At 41.6% G+C, this 15,359-nt stretch overlaps 3 protein-coding genes across 5 annotated transcripts; all 3 read right to left on the bottom strand.

Annotated features, from left to right (window-relative positions):
• Window positions 1–24: 24 nt before the first annotated feature.
• Window positions 25–6,266, bottom strand: ssx2ipa (synovial sarcoma, X breakpoint 2 interacting protein a). Of its 2 annotated transcripts, none has more exons than XM_070844849.1 (14): window positions 6,174–6,266; window positions 4,865–5,011; window positions 4,479–4,645; window positions 4,079–4,288; window positions 3,357–3,467; window positions 3,112–3,247; window positions 2,932–3,007; window positions 2,658–2,838; window positions 1,953–2,100; window positions 1,590–1,726; window positions 1,183–1,356; window positions 966–1,083; window positions 710–863; window positions 25–538 (listed from the first exon to the last, which is right to left on the bottom strand). In XM_070844849.1, exons 2-14 carry the CDS (start codon window positions 4,905–4,907, stop codon window positions 394–396), a joined length of 1,800 nt encoding a protein of 599 aa, XP_070700950.1. In that variant the 5' UTR covers window positions 4,908–5,011; window positions 6,174–6,266; the 3' UTR covers window positions 25–393. The 2 variants fall into 2 exon arrangements, with proteins under 2 accessions (XP_070700950.1, XP_070700949.1); XM_070844848.1 differs by lacking the exon at window positions 6,174–6,266 and adding an exon at window positions 6,008–6,143.
• Window positions 6,267–6,658: 392 nt separating this feature from the next.
• Window positions 6,659–11,570, bottom strand: LOC139213984 (mucolipin-3-like). Its single transcript, XM_070844709.1, is given in 12 exon segments — window positions 6,659–7,425; window positions 7,519–7,725; window positions 7,827–8,153; window positions 8,316–8,465; window positions 9,114–9,226; window positions 9,393–9,492; window positions 9,627–9,723; window positions 9,804–9,885; window positions 10,243–10,396; window positions 10,521–10,688; window positions 10,771–11,016; window positions 11,528–11,570. Coding segments are annotated over 11 exon segments (1,770 nt in total). The 5' UTR covers window positions 11,002–11,016; window positions 11,528–11,570; the 3' UTR covers window positions 6,659–7,284.
• Window positions 11,571–12,535: 965 nt separating this feature from the next.
• Window positions 12,536–14,315, bottom strand: bcl10 (BCL10 immune signaling adaptor). 2 transcript variants are annotated; one of them, XM_070844711.1, is made up of 3 exons: window positions 14,092–14,315; window positions 13,342–13,630; window positions 12,536–13,221 (listed from the first exon to the last, which is right to left on the bottom strand). In XM_070844711.1, the coding sequence occupies exons 1-3, from the start codon at window positions 14,140–14,142 to the stop codon at window positions 12,824–12,826; spliced, it is 738 nt and encodes a 245-aa protein (XP_070700812.1). In that variant the 5' UTR covers window positions 14,143–14,315; the 3' UTR covers window positions 12,536–12,823. The 2 variants fall into 2 exon arrangements, with proteins under 2 accessions (XP_070700812.1, XP_070700811.1); XM_070844710.1 differs by having other exon boundaries at window positions 12,536–13,224.
• Window positions 14,316–15,359: the final 1,044 nt, after the last annotated feature.

Consider the following 15,359-nt stretch of genomic DNA (forward strand, 5'->3'; position numbering starts at 1 on the left):
AAAAATAATCTTTATTGTGCCGGCAGAGCGGGTGATCATCAGTTTCATGTCAATATAACATACGCTCCATTAAAATCATACTCATAATTTAATACATGTAGAATATGTAAACAATCAACTAAAACTTAAGTGTTCAATATATATCAACAAAGAGAAAACGAGATTTGACTTAAATATGTTCAAATCACCACTTGGTCGATACCCCTCCTTTGAATATAGCTTAAAATGTGATTTGTCAGTGTTGACTTGTTTGTAAAGAAATGAAATGAACAATGGCAGAATCATTAAAGTGCTTTCTTGTTTGACCAGCTTTGGTGAATAGTCTGTGCATGTCCATAACATTGTTTGTCCACTGCGAATTCACCGAAAAAAAAAAAAAAAGGCACTGGAGATTCAAGTGAGGCTGTTGTCATCTTCACCCAAAGAGAAGATACTCAAGTCTCCACACCGAAGTCTGTTTTTTGACTTGAAGCGAGGGTCGCCATCTTCCATGGTGCTGGAGTCTTGCCAGCACCCCCGATTTGAATGTTTGGAAGAACTGAAAAGAAAAGCCAAACAAACAAAATAGGTGTAAATAGGTGTGACATGGGACCAACACAGCCAGCACAAACACAGAAGAACTGCACAAATTAAGTCACAGCACTGCAAACATGCCTTGGAAACACCTTCAGCAGATACAGGCAATAGTAACTGAGTGACTTAATAATACCTGCTGTCTGGTATCAGGCGGAGTGTGCGGTACAGTTCGGTTGTGGATGGCACAGTAGAACTTTGTGTAGGTTTGGGAGTGGAAAACGTGGTGTACGTTGAGGATTTGGCCAGTGGAGCGTTAATGGAAGATATTCTCATCTCTGGCTCACTTCCTGAAATGGAGGGGATAATAATAAAAAAAAAAAAGTCCAGCATTAATAGAAAACTGCCATTATTAGTCTGTATGGATCCAGGGTTAAATGACACCGACTCACTGATTGATAAGGCACTTTGACCGTCAGACGAGGAACATCTCCTACGGTCTGTAAAGGGAGTCATGTTCAAAAACTGATTCTTGAGCCAAGCAGCACGGTCCTCCTGAAAGGCCTTTTTCTGTGGAATACAAAAAGATGAAAAAATAATGTAATGCATTTACAATATCCACAATATGATTGAATAGCACTGTGGTACTACATTGGAAAACTGGAGTACCTCTCGCCCCAGGCGAATGGCAGCCTCTGTGAAGTTCTTTCTCTCCCTCTCAAAGTTTCTTTTCTGCTCCTCAAAGAGCCTCCATTCCTCTTTGAGGCGCTCCTTCTCCTCAAGTGTGTAGCAGTCATTAAGGAGAGCTGCTGTCTCGTCATCAAATGATGTGTTGAGTTGTTGCTGCACGGGCAGAAACGGACACACCCTTTTATCACTTTAGACCAAATTATTCTGTAGATTGTCCACATGTGGACATTGTGACATTTAATAATGTGCAACAGACAAGGGCTTATTTATCTGAACTGCAATTTCATCCCTTAATTTGCATTGGTTATGAGAAGCCTTTTCTATTGGTATTTAACCACACAGGCCTACTGACCATCTTTACTCTGACAAAACAGGCAGAGGCTTACCTGGAGGAGCTGCTGCTGTGCATGAATGAACTCTTTGCACTGCTGCACTTCACGCCTCATTCTCTCCATCTCATCCTCATGGGTTTCCCTTGGTATCACCTCCTTATTGGACTCCAGCTGATTCTGCACTTGCGAGGCTTGGCAAACAAATACATCAACGGTTCATTATCTCAATTTCTTTCCAGGCAAACTGTATAACTAAATGCCTTAGAGAACAGTTATACATTTTTCCCAGAACCCACTATTTTACTAACTTCACATCAAGTTGCCTGTCAAAGAAAAACTGTTTGATGTATAACTTTATGTATAAAACTAGCACCACTGGAGCTGCAGCTGCAGCTATGTGACGATGTATGCGTATACCTTGGCTGTCTAACTTCTCCATGTGGCTCCTCAGTTTCCTCCACTGCAGGCGAATGCTGTTGGTGAGCTGCTCCCTAGCATGCTCACAGGATTGGTCCAGAGTTTCCCTGCTAGAGTCAGCCACCTTCTCCTCCCCGTCCGAATCAGCCTGACCAAAAACAGCGGAGGGTAAAGCCTGAGGAATGACTCTACACAAAGCCCTGCATCATTATGGACATTTATACTTGAGGGCTGGTGTGTCTGTCACTTGACAATCAAACTGCCAAAATGACAGCAGTGGGGTTTATATGCCACTGTGAAACAGAGTTTCTTCCGTTTACTTCATGCAATTCAAACAATGGCAACTAGGACTGAGTTCAAATTGGAGCTAATAAACCTTTCAACATACATGCTCATTTCTCCCCCAACATGCTCACAAGTCCATCTATTGTCCATTGGCAGAGCTTCAATAGGAACTACGCAATAAATTAATTTCTTTGTGCTATACACAAAATGAGTGATTTTTCCAATGAAACACCTATTAAGTATAAAAACTGATTTTGCTAGTCAAACTTCATTTGTACCTGTCATTTGGATTTGAAAGTGTGGTTTAGCCAAATGTTCAGGCCACTCCCCAATGTGATGAAATAGGCTGTGAGACTGAGATCTATAACGCGTGTTCTTTTTAGTGCAGTAGTACCGTGAGAAAATATAATGACACAATACCTGCTCATGACTGTCATCAGCAGTGGCTCCTCTGCAAGAGGGCTGCCGTGGACTCAGGATATGCATCATCTCCTTCTTCATCTGCTGGAGGACTTTCTTAAGCTCAGCGTTCTCCAGCATCAAGGACCTCTGACTTGCCTCGTAGTCACTGAGCAAGGACTTGTACATCTCACCCTCGTGACTGCAGAGAGCAATACACAGATAGTGTTATCCAAGTGATGGTTGCACACTGTATAAACATGGTAAACAAGTGACTAGATGGCTTTCATGATACCTTGCTGTCGCTTTAACAGTCTTCCAGTGGCTCCTTTTTCCATCTGACCGTCCAAGGCAATTCAGTACATCAATAGCTAGTTAGGGAAAAACAGGTGGCCAAAATGTAATTAACTTGTTCTGAAATACCCAGAATAGAGAGCAATGTATATACATTTTTGCAGAAGTCTAGCATATTTACCTAGTTTCTTATCCTTTCTGTCGACCAGTAGCTGGCTGAGGCGCTCCTTGAGCTTTGCAGCTTCTCTCTCTTTCCTCTTGGCATCGTGATTGTACTGAGAGGCGCGGCTGGCAATGACGCTCTGGAGCTTCTGAACCTGTCCAAGATGATCGAATTATCACTTTGGAAGGTTCATGCGTGTAGTTGCACATTTTGTAACACAAAAAAAAAAAAAAATGAATGCACATTATAAAGTGAAATTATACCTCGTCTTTTTCTGTTTTCAAGCAGCTCTGCAAAGTCTTTATTTTGAGTTGTAGCTGCCTCTCTGTCTCATGTAGACCCGATTTCTCCCTTATGGACAGTTCCAGCTGATCCTGGAAAGAAAAACACATCACCTCTTATCATGAGCACAGTGAGATGGTGACATTTGCACATTACTTTAGGGTTAAAGCTACAATAGAGATTCCTGAGCAAACGCACATCCTAAAACTGGTATGTGTATCTGTGGATTTAATTTGACAGACTGTTAATACACCAACAATATCCACACATGTATTTGGGGCCATGTATTCATCATCATCATCAATTATCTATTGAGAAGTTGAATATATCTAGTAAACTAAAAACCCACTGTACTACTCCATCATCTAAAATGAATGAGATACAAATAACCTTGATTTAATCACTGGTAAGTTTAAATAGAAGACTTATGTTTAGCCTAGTAAGCAGATACAACTGTAGAGATGAGGGAACATGGCAACCCTCTGTTCAAAATAGCACAAAGTAGTGAGACCTCTGAGCACAGTACTTGTAAGGTTTGTCCTTATTAGGCTTCTGTAGTACACTAGTCATATTTTATTCTTTTTGGAGCAGATGGTTTCCTTTCTGCCTCCTAGTGGTCAGAAATACAGCTAAAATACTAACTACACCTCATAGACATAGAGTCTGTGGGTACTTTGTGGGAGCTGGATCCAATCATACGTGCCTTTAGTCTGGAGTTGTTCATCTGCATGTGTTCCAAAGAGCTTGATTTCTTCAGCTGTTCCTTCTCGAGCTCCTCTAAAGTGCACATACTGCGTCTATGAATCTGGAGCACCTCATACATGGCATTCAGAGCTGGCACAGTCTTCATGCTTGCTCCCCCTGGTGAGCTGGCCTCGATACATGTGGAGGAGAGGCCCAGTGAGGCAAGCTCCTGTGAAAGAAAGAGGACTGCTTCAGTGACCCAACTACGTCAAGTGCAAATAACATATTGCAATTGTGTGCATTTAGCAGGGGCACTTTTTTCCAGAATTACCATCAAACCTAAGGTGAAGGTTGTAACTAGATTAACCTGATTTAGCATTTATTGTAAACACAGTATCTAAAGCAGGGCATTTCCATACCTGATTGATGTATGAGATGCACTGAGGAATGTTATCCTCTGTGCAAAAGGCACTAATCACACTGTAGGAGCTTCTGGACAGGGGCAAAGAGGAGTACATTGACACGAAGTTGTTCTGTCTCGAGGGGGACATTGTCACATGCGATATGCTGGAGATCTCATAGTTTCCTAAAAACCGAGAACAGTGAAGGAAATTATGGCGATTGTAGGAGCATTTACATCCACTGTACGTTCTCATTCTGGGAGGCTTGAATTAGGTTGCTGCTCCAAAATAGGACAAAAATATGGGCCACCTCTAGCAGATCCCAGAAAAAAAAAAGCAAAGATGACGTGCTTTCTATTCTTGAAACACTCTACCACACATAGCCAATTAGGAGAAATATTTACCCATAGATGTCCCTATTGGCACAGTCGTCCACCACTCTCCCATATCACCGACACATCAGGACATCAGGACGTGAGGTCATGAGTTTTCACCCGGGAGGTGGATTAGCAGTCAGGCGGTGGATCAGAGGCTCCCAGTGGAATTGAGCCCTGCAATGGAGCATCAAGCCATGAGATAGACCAGCAATAGATAATCTGGGCTGCTGCTTCACCCACACAGGATTAAACGTCAGATGTGTGCCAGTGAGGGTTATGTAGTTTGGGGTTTAAGAGGGTCCTCCTATTGGCCACTGGCAACTAAATCGCATAGTAGTGAGAGGATCTCAGCCCCAAGCCAAAAGATTTAAACAGATATTAAAAAAAAAAGGAGAGAAACATTATGGACACCATGCACTTAACCTGAGAGTGCATGTGTGTTTTTAGACCTTGACATGCTCTGGTCAAACAGGCTGGACCAGATATCCAGCTAAACTTGCCACTCCCACAACTTTACAACGCACTGAAATGTTCCCACTTGTGTTCAGGGACTGTCAGACATATTGTGTGGATGAACAAAAGGGCGAAAGCTCGCAGTCGTGTCCAGTAATGCGACAGTAAAAGCTTGAGAGCATCGTGTTGGTGAGGACTATAAGTCATCACAGGTGCCCGTTTTTCTCTGACTGCCAAGTCAATGTGCATCTCAGCAAACTCTCTCCTAATGTTCTTATCTAACAAACCAGAAAACACACAACTTTTATCTGAAGTTACAGCCACTGAGGCGGAGATAAAGTCAAGTGTGGTTTGGCTTAATTTAGTAGTTTTACCTTAACGTTAAATGATAGAAAAGAGGTCTTCTTACTTTAAGAGTTACTGTTAAATGACCTCACCGGGTAACGTTTGACAGGTTAGCTAACGTTAGCTTGTTTGCTAACCTGCAGTTGGTTAAAGACGTGTTTTTATTACAAGTTTATAGTGAAATAATATATAAACTTTAGTAATGAGTAGTATGCTAGTACGGTTCAGCTAACATTAGGTAACCCAGCACAATATCCCAATTTGTAGGGATGAACTCGATGCTAAGACGCTGCGTAGGAATGTACTAACTGCTATCGTTGTTGTTGCTAACCTGCATACTAACCAGCTGTGTGCTAAGTTAAATGCACTCACGGGTGAAGTGGGTCAACTCAATCCGATAGTTGCCAAGTTGCGCCGACGTTGGCAAAACAACCAAAATGCTTCTTTATCGACAACACCAGCACCTGCCGTGCCGAGCTCAGTCGCCTCCCTGTCCGCGGCAAAAACAGGTAAAAAACAACAACAACCAAAACCTCACCCAGGTTGTGTTTAGCCTGAGCTCAGTGGAGCAGAGATGTCCCGGCGGTGTGTGTGAGCTCAGCCTGCTGCAGGAGCTGTCTGTGTTTTTTTTTGAAGTCTATTCCTCCGCTGGCTTCACACCAAACACCATTGTTATTGGAGGCGGCGTTGTTTAGCAACCAGTATCTGAGCCGTGCATTGGATATGAACGCGGACGATTATGCAAATGAGAAACGCCGTCAGGTGTCACAGACGGAGCTCTGCGACGGTGCAACGTCAGTCCTCACTATCATCTCCCTCCTGTGTACACGTAGCACCCACGTTACTTGTATTTACATCATACACAATGAATTTCTTTACTGCTTATAACTGGAGCAGGCTGTGGTAGAATAAATGTGCCACGCATACTTTGTAGAGACATTGTTTATTTTCTTTTTTCGCAATATTTGGTGAAAATTGTTGGAGATAAAGACAAATGCATAATAAATATGGAATGTGAGCAGAATGAGTCAAAGTTGGCAAAAAAAGTTGATACATTTGGTAAGTGGTGCAAAAAACACAGTATAACCAGTCCTTATAGTCTTTATAGTTCATACTGAAATACTGAATATATGCTCAGTAGAACAACTGATTTCAGCAAATTGTATTGTAATTTAGTGGCTTTTAATGGGTATAAAAACTAGTATATTTAAGGTAAGTTAGATGTTAATATCAGTCTTTACTTTTACTTTTTAAAGTGCTGGAAATTTAAGCAGCTATTGTGTAGTCGGGAGGAAATTAATCATTTAATCTCAGAGAAATCTTTCTTGTAGGGAAAAGTTACCACCATGCCTGAATGCATCACTAAACTGAGGAGGAAGTGGTTGTTAGTGCATCTTGAAATTACTTTCATCAGACTGTTACACTGCAACACAGAAAGCTTTGCATTTTACAGAAGTGTTCAGCAAGTCAAGTAAAAAGTTTGAAAAACTGTACTTGAGTAAGAAGATATTCTATCAATATCATTCTTGTGACTCTTCAGTATAACTGAATGCTCCATGCAGACAGTTTGGACTCTTTGCGGCCTTATTCAGTCTCCATGCCAGCTCTTTGTCAACACCTTGCGAAGGTCAAAGCCACATCTTCTGAATTCATCCAACGCAGCAGCATGGCGAGAGGCAGCAGGAAGCTGGCTCTTCATCAGTCTGGTATCTTCCAGACTCAGGCTGGTCCCTGCACTCTGCTATAAAGGCCTGGAGCTGGGACACTGGCACCTTGTCTTGCTGGTGATGCTGGGAAAGAACCATTGAATAGTGTTAAGGCACTAAAGTGCAAGGATGAATTAAAAAAAATCTAATCTGTGAGGGCAGGTGGCTCTGACTGACCTTAATGGTCTCGTGGGTATCAGTAATGAGGGCGATGAAGAGGCTGAGCACCATGTAGATGAAGAGGGAGATGAAGGAGTAGAGGTAAAGCCTGCTGAATAGCCACACCATGTAGCTCTTGTCTCTCAGCTTCAGGAAGGTGGCGTACATGTCGTCTCCGTTGATGAGAGAGAAGAGGCACTCTGTCACTTTGTCTAGTGTTCGGAACTGGAAAGAAGAAATGTTTCGATTGGGAAGTTTATGTATTTCAGTGTTGACAGAACAGACCAGCACTCGAGATTGATTTATTGTGATTCTAATTTTCATACTTTGTCGTGGTAAGGCCCGAGGACGATCCAGCCACAGAAACAGTACCCGAGGTAGATCATGGCCGCACAGCAGCAGAATCGGATCACATTTGGGAATGCCGCCCGTAGGGTTAAGATTAAGATCTAAAAAGGAACTAAAGGCTTTCAGTTCCACTGGATATGCATTTGCCGGGTTTGGGTTGCCTGATGCATTGTGCAAAAACAAAAAGCAGTGGAAGCTCTTACATTGTATTTCTTGAAGAAGCCGAGGTACCGAATCACTCCGACCCAGACCAGCATTGTTGCTGTTCCCAGCAAAATGCTGCAGACATCATAGTTTGTCAAGTACTGGAAGAGGAAAGAGAGTACAAATAGATAAACTGGACATCAAATTCATTGATCAAAAAAATCAAAAAGTTATTTTTCATATATCATGCTCCAGAGGTGAGATGTCCAGGTTTCCCTTTACCCTTTTCAGCCCTAAACCCTGAAGCTCAATGAAAAACAAACCTTTGTCTGGATTCCAATTTTGAGTGCTGACCCAGCGATGGTCAAGGTGTCACTCACGATGATAAGGATGTACCAGCCATTCACAAACTCCATGCGGTCTGACCAGGTCACTATTTTATTGTAGTAGGCATGGAAGAATATGTTGAACTCCTGCACGAGACAACCTCAGGTCATTTAAACCACATCAATTATAAATAAATACACAACAAACCAGACTCAATGGCGTCTGGATTTCCAAATAAAATGATGACACATTTTTACTTATTACCTTGAGATTTGCACTTTTTATTTGATGAGGAGGTGCTAACACATATCATCTGATCTGTATAAAGCTGATCCATCAATAACACTGAGGTTATGAGTCCCCCCAATGCAATTGTCTCAAAAAACATTTGATTACATTGATTTAACATATTTTAACTATTCAGATAACTTTTCTGTTGTTATTTTTTCTCAACATAAAATAAACGCTGTTTTCCACACTGAAAACAGAATCCTTTATTTATTCTTCATTTATGTAATCATTGTTGGCTTACAACTAGTCAAATTTAAATGCAGTGGGTTTAAAGATTTTGAACTTTGCAATGTAATCTCCCTCCAGGTCGACGGGCCCCACAAACTCCCAGAAAAGACACAGAGGACGTGACCTCAGATGCTGGTTTATATATTAATGTGCTGAGCTGATTATATCAGTCAATTATTATGCACTGGATGACCCAATGGCTTAGCTGTAATAGTAGCTAAATGAATGGATCCTGCACATTTATCAGTGGTGATGGAAATAGTTCTTTTACTTACAAACTGGAGCTGGATGCCATTGATGACAGAACGCATGCAGAGGACGAGAGAGATGAAGCAGGCGAGGATGACCACAGAATCAAAAGACAGGAGGAGGTAATTGCTCTTACCAGCTGGAAACCAGAGCCACAGATTGTTTTTGTTTGTTATTGAGACATGTAATCCTGCTCATACAGGTGTCATGGTTGCATAATGTCACCGTGCCCCCTGCTGGCCTTTGCGGCAGTTATCAGTGAGGTTCTTAAAAAATCAACGGCTGGGATTTTGGGTCCAACTTACGAGTGCCGTCCACGTTCCAGTCTCTGCATTCATAGATTCTTACGTCGTTCTCAACGTGAATCTTTAAATTTCCACTGTGTGCACGATTGTCAAACATTATCTGCACATAAACAAAGAAAGATTTAGTGTGTGGCAGGTTAAAGCCTTGCCACAAATCATTTATCAGCATTTATGCTTTCATCTGTGACAATATCATATAAGAGCTCAGATGAGGGTGTGGCATTAGTCACCAACCCTGATCTGGAAGTCATAACAGTCTGGTAGCTCGTGGTGGCGCACAGTCTGCAGATTGATGGTTTTCAGGTTAAGGTAGATGGTTATTGATAGCAGCCTGGACACAAAGACATATATTAAGATATATATATATATATCATCACCTGGCATGAAAACAATATTTTTCAGTTTAGTCACCTTTTGAAATCTAAAGAGAAGTTCATGTGTGTCGCCACACTGCTGTTGTCAAACGACTGCACTGGAAATATGGGTATACAGTCTGTGGGGAGGAAATAAAGGCAAAGAGTTAAAAAGCAGTTAGATCAGTTAGCCATTATATAGTTAAGCTGAGGAATTAAGCATTCATTCCTCGGACAATATTATGCTGTTAACAGTATGAACTTCCTCTTTTCATGGAGTCACAAGTAAATCGACATAATGATAGTGACAAGTGATTTTCCACCCATCCCATGAATCAGCTTCCATAAATATCTCTTGCACGAAAGATTAGACAGTATGGCAACCCAAGGCAGCCTTTTGGACTTAAATATACAAGTTCAGCATCTACTTATGAGTCTATTTGATGATTAAATTAATTTTCTTTATGTCTTTATAGATTTATTTTGTGCTTTAGTACCTTTATATATATGTGGATCAATGTCAAAGGTCTCGTTTTCAGGATCGATGCTGCTGTTTCTGTAAAACTCTTGACAGACAGCCAGAGGAGTGTACTTTCCATCAGACCTCTCGTATGCAAGATTCCCCACTGTCAGGTTTTGGAGATTAATGTACTGAAAAATAATATATAAAGAACGGTAAAACACATTTGTTTCATGCAATAAAATTAAACATTTTCCACCATAAAATCCCAGATATCACAGCAACCTGTTGTCTTAGATCTAAAAATGGCAGTACCCTGCTGATAATGTAGTAGATGTGATCATACACATCTTCCTTTGTGTACAGTGAGTAGCTTCCCAGCCGGTGATCCTTATACCCTTTTAGAAACAGATGCCTGAATGTCATCAGATTTTCTTCTTTGAAGGTGACCATCATTTCGTTGCTCAGGCCGAAAGAGACTAACTGGGGGGAAAAACATAGATTTGAGACAAATACATTCATGCCTGATGACAAAAAACAGGAGCCAAAGAATTTGGTGTAGTACCTGGACTGTGATGATTGCAATTTTCAATATTTGTAACATCAGTTTCCATGGTTTGCGACCCCTGGCTTTGTATTTCTCACACGGGTTCATGAAGAAGTACTTGAGCCTCCGTCTGAAGTCCTCCACCACCTTCGACTCCAGGCTCTGAGAGGCAGTGCTCCATCTGCAGTGGCCGTTGAGCCTCCTCTCCTCTGACCTTGCAGCAATCAGCGGCTCAGAGTCGTCCATCATACTGAAGTAAGTTCACTGAATATACATCAGAAATGTTTTGCAGATTAGGTCAGGGTTCAACCATTCCAGTCATTCTGATGTTTATCAAACTGGTTCTCCTGCATGTGCTCACTGCCGTCATCCCCTCTCTGTCTCTGTGAGATGTTACTCTGGAGATCATGCTAATAAGCCAAAAATAAGCCACAACGCTCTATAAACACACATAAAAAATGTTTTCCAGCATCAGTTAGCCATTTTTAACTCACCCATAGCTTACTGCCTGCAACTGTGAGCATATCACTGACTTCAACTACTTATCCTGCAAATGACTTAATATATCACACCATGAAAATCTTTGCAGAAAAATCACATCACAAGTGTAAGAATGCACCAACGTCGATATTATTGATGTGCAATTATATTTTTACAGCCCCTTGCTGGAATATTTCCATATATCAATACAGTATATATTAGAAGGACTAAAAGCTCCCAATCTTGAGGAAAAAATTCATATATCTAATAATAACAATAATAAAAAGTGTTTTACCTGCTTACCAGTGTGCCACAGGGTGACTAGTCTAACACTTGGCTCCTCTGCTGTCTATGGATGTTATGATCAGACAGTACAGTCACCCTCCAGCCTTCACCACAATGACTGTCACTCATCTGCGTCATTTCAAGCTTTTCCAGTTCTTCCAAAACAGAAGTAGAGCTCCCAGTTCCAGAATCTCTGCGCATACAGACACTGATGCTGCCTGCGATCTGTCAGAGAAGTCACTTGAATTTGCCTTTATGAATTAATATCTTGTTGCATGAGCTGACAGGAGTGTAAGATACTGTTTAGCAAAGAGAGTACTACTAGAAAGAAGATGAAGTACGCGTTTTATCTTAAAGCACCACACATTCACCAGCAAAGAAAGGAAACAAGTTGAACTGATATAGAAAACCTTTAGTATGCAAAAGATTATCATACGACCAGTGAATTAATTAACAAGAGGGAAATTGTTTGTATTTCACAATATGTTTTCAAGACTTCTGTAGTGACGAAGATGTAAAGCAACTTCTTTTTAACTTAATGCTGCATAGATTATCATTTCAAGTTGAATGGCAGCGTCTTATGAGATCAGACTAACACACGTACACACATTCCAGTTTATGAAACTTTTCTAACAGCACCTCAACTGCAGCTGCCATGTTTTCACACTTTATCAGGAAAATCACACATTTGGTAACAGAAGAGGAGCAGAAAAGGTTGAGAGTGGATGAGTCACATTTTCTTAGCTCGTGATGGGAGTTTCGAGTTTCCATCCACCGAAATGTGTTTGAAGCACAAGAACTGAAAACTATTAAGCACAGAAAGCTGGCACTGAATGTTTGATTGAACTCTAATTCTTATTTACTTATTCATTGATTGGACGGTTTCTGTCTAAATCATCATTTTGTCTATCTTAATTGCATCTTATTTAGGCAAATTTCTTGTACACCAGCTTATATTTAAACATTCATCATTTGAGAAGTGTGGCTTCTTTTGTTTTATTAAAAAAGGGGTTTGTAGAAACACATGTATATATTCTAGAAAGTAAAGGCAATATTTTTGCTTCATCTTAAAAACTAAGGCACCAGTTTGAAATACTTTTAAACAAAACCCCAGTCTCTCTTGTAAAAAAGCTGAATGTATTAGATTTATTATAGCAGAAGTAGTAATATTTCACCAACTGCCTAATCACAGGCAAAAGCGAAACCAAAATGAGTGCGAGACAACAATAAGAGTTGGTATCTTAGTGGCCGACGATTCTGCTGGTTCGTCCCTTTATCTGCATGAGAACTGTCTTGAGATGTGAAATTAAAAGATGCTCCTTTGTGACGTTGGGGTGAGCGAGCGCGACCGGAGGGGCTGGAAGTTTGGGTCCCCTCCGGTGCTGGTGCACCCCGGCGCTCCGGCATCTATGTTGGAGGGGGATTCGACCATCACCTCGTCGGGCAGCGGAGGAGCTCCTGGATCACCGGGCCTCGGGAGGCTGGAGGAGGCTGTGGAGGAAGCTGTGGTGATGCTGGCACCAGCCCCAGAGGGCAAGCCTCCACCTATCTGTAACGACGGCAGATTTAGGGAGCCTGCTACGTCTGAAATGGAGGGGCTTCGCTCTCCGTCTGGGTGGAAGAGCAGGGTGGAGTTGTTTGAAAACGTTGTGGGGAGGTTGCTGGGAGGGCTGAGGGTATGGTCTGATGGGGAGCTGGAAGCCGCTGCTGTGGAGTGACAGATGAAGGGGGGGGGGAAAGTGGAAAGTGAGTTCAATTAAAGCATCGAGAACATGTTAACAGATTTGCAACACAACAGATGTTATTGTGACTTGTCCTATTAACCTCTGAGCGATTCGATCTTCTCGTTTTTGGCCCTTTGCACCTCATCTGTGATCTTGGTGATGATGAAGTTCTGTGAGCGCAACTCCCTTATGGAGTCGGTCAAGGCGTCCAGGCCCCGGGGGTTCTCGGCCAGTATGTCCAACATATGGGCCGTCCTCTTGGTCTGTGTGGTCCTGCAGCTGATTTCCTCCGCGTCGTCTCGCGTCAGGATCCTGCGAGAGCGCAGGTAGTCCAGGTGGCGTTCGGCCCTGATCTTCTCGCAGAGGTAGTGCCGCAGCCTGTTCAGCACCTGGAGATCCACAGCAGCCATGTAGGAGGGGCACAAAGACAAAAAAATTAAAACAAAAAAAAAAAAAGAGTGAGCAAGAACAGGGGGTCTGGGGAGGGTTTTTCACCCAAATTACAGCAGGTGAAAGTCACAGACATCTACAGCAGGTGGTCACTTGTATATCCTGGTCTGGTTCTGCTCTCCAGGGCACATAACTTTCTCTGTTATAGCCTTAACAAAAAAAGTGCACTCAATCTCCAGCCTATGTGTTCAATATGAGCTGCTGTAAAGTCCTACAGAGGACTGCATGGTGCCACTGTGGGCTCAGAGAGGGTGTGGTGGGGTATTTCCTCCTTTAACGCCACACAAAGTGCAAATGAAATGTCAGCAGTGCGATAAACCTGTGCGTGTCTTCCCACACAGTTTCTATCTTTTTTTTTTTTTTATCTGGGTGCGTGACTTGGGTGAATTATCGTACTCACGTCTTTTTTAATCTCTGCCATTTCATCTTCAGTGAGATGAGGAGCCTCCATCCGTCTCACTAAGTCAAAATCCAGGTGTTCCGGGTAGCGACCGACGGCTCAGATAACGTTATTAATACAGTAACAACGAGACAAACTTCATCGATAAATCAACTTTACGCCTCGAGCAGCACGAATCTTCACTAATTGTCGCTAAAAGGTGGCGTATTCGGTGTCCATTCAAGTTTTTGTGGCTCAAAAAATCCCCGGACTTCCTGATTGTGTCGGAGTTTACGTCGACAAGAGAAGAAGAAAAAAGCAAGTTTCGCAGCTCTTTCATGTGGTTAAATATCTGTGGAAAAAAATCATAAAAACCCTGAAATTAAGATAAAAACGTCTCTCACAACAGCAGACTGTGCCACCGTTGGCCAACTTTCCTCTTGTTTATCAGTGTTAATTGTTTTTAGTGATAGTAGTCAATGTTTCTCATACAGGTGAAGTGCTATTCCGACCCAGTCCAGTGGGTGGCGCTGTCGGATCTCCTCACAGTTACCACACAGTTTTTTTTTTTTCTTTTACAGTAAACCTCATTACACACGTGCAGTGGCGACTAACCGCATTATAATAAAATAAGTATGATTTTAATGTATGTTCCATTTAATGTTACCTGTACATCTACTCAAGATGTTCAAGAACTCATCTGTGCAATAATCAGCATGTTATCTGCATCTTTTTTTACATCTTATTTTTAATCTTATTTATTGTATATATTCTGTAAATACCGAGTTTATTGTGTGTCCTATATTTCCCTTTTGTGTTTCTCTTTATTAGAGAATTTTTTCACACAAACAGTGGTGGTATTATTATATTACTTGATCATGATTATTAATGCATTCATGTGTACATCGCTTTAATGTTACCTTTAATGGTGGGGCAGTTTATTTATACACCGCTGGGTAGCAGTATATATCATAGTTTATTAGCTAATATCTATTTCTATAGATAGTGTGCTGACCTTCAACCTGAGCAGAGGTCCAATTAACCAGAGTAAGTGAAAACACGTGTGTAGAAGAAGAGGAAATGCGTAAAAATACTTATTTAAGCAGAGTTTTACATGATTATAAACTGTATATTTTATTTATGAATCATAATTACTAATGCATTAAGAAGTAGGAGGCATTTTGATATGGCAGCTTGTTGAGGAGGTGGATCTGATTTTAACTTCTTTATCCAAAGTTTTACAAAGTAGCTGTAACTCTGAGTAAAACTCAAACTTGAGCGAATGTGCT

Source organism: Pempheris klunzingeri, chromosome 15 (genome assembly GCF_042242105.1).
Source record: "Pempheris klunzingeri isolate RE-2024b chromosome 15, fPemKlu1.hap1, whole genome shotgun sequence".
In the NCBI taxonomy this organism is placed as follows: domain Eukaryota; kingdom Metazoa; phylum Chordata; class Actinopteri; order Acropomatiformes; family Pempheridae; genus Pempheris; species Pempheris klunzingeri.

Bases quoted from the DNA above. Each gene is read 5' to 3' on its own strand.
- ssx2ipa (XM_070844849.1), bottom strand. From the start codon at position 4,907: ATGGGAGAGTGGTGGACGACTGTGCCAATAGGGACATCTATGG. The intron at 1,727-1,952 runs GTATACGCATAC...TTGTTTGCCAAG, and splicing joins GGAGAAGTTAGACAGCCAAG to CCTCGCAAGTGCAGAATCAG. The intron at 539-709 runs GTATTATTAAGT...TTTTCTTTTCAG, and splicing joins CGCCTGATACCAGACAGCAG to TTCTTCCAAACATTCAAATC.
- bcl10 (XM_070844710.1), bottom strand. From the start codon at position 14,142: ATGGAGGCTCCTCATCTCACTGAAGATGAAATGGCAGAGATTAAAAAA. The intron at 13,631-14,091 runs GTGAGTACGATA...GTGGATCTCCAG, and splicing joins TGGCAGAGATTAAAAAAGAC to GTGCTGAACAGGCTGCGGCA. The intron at 13,225-13,341 runs GTTAATAGGACA...GTCACTCCACAG, and splicing joins GAAGATCGAATCGCTCAGAG to CAGCGGCTTCCAGCTCCCCA.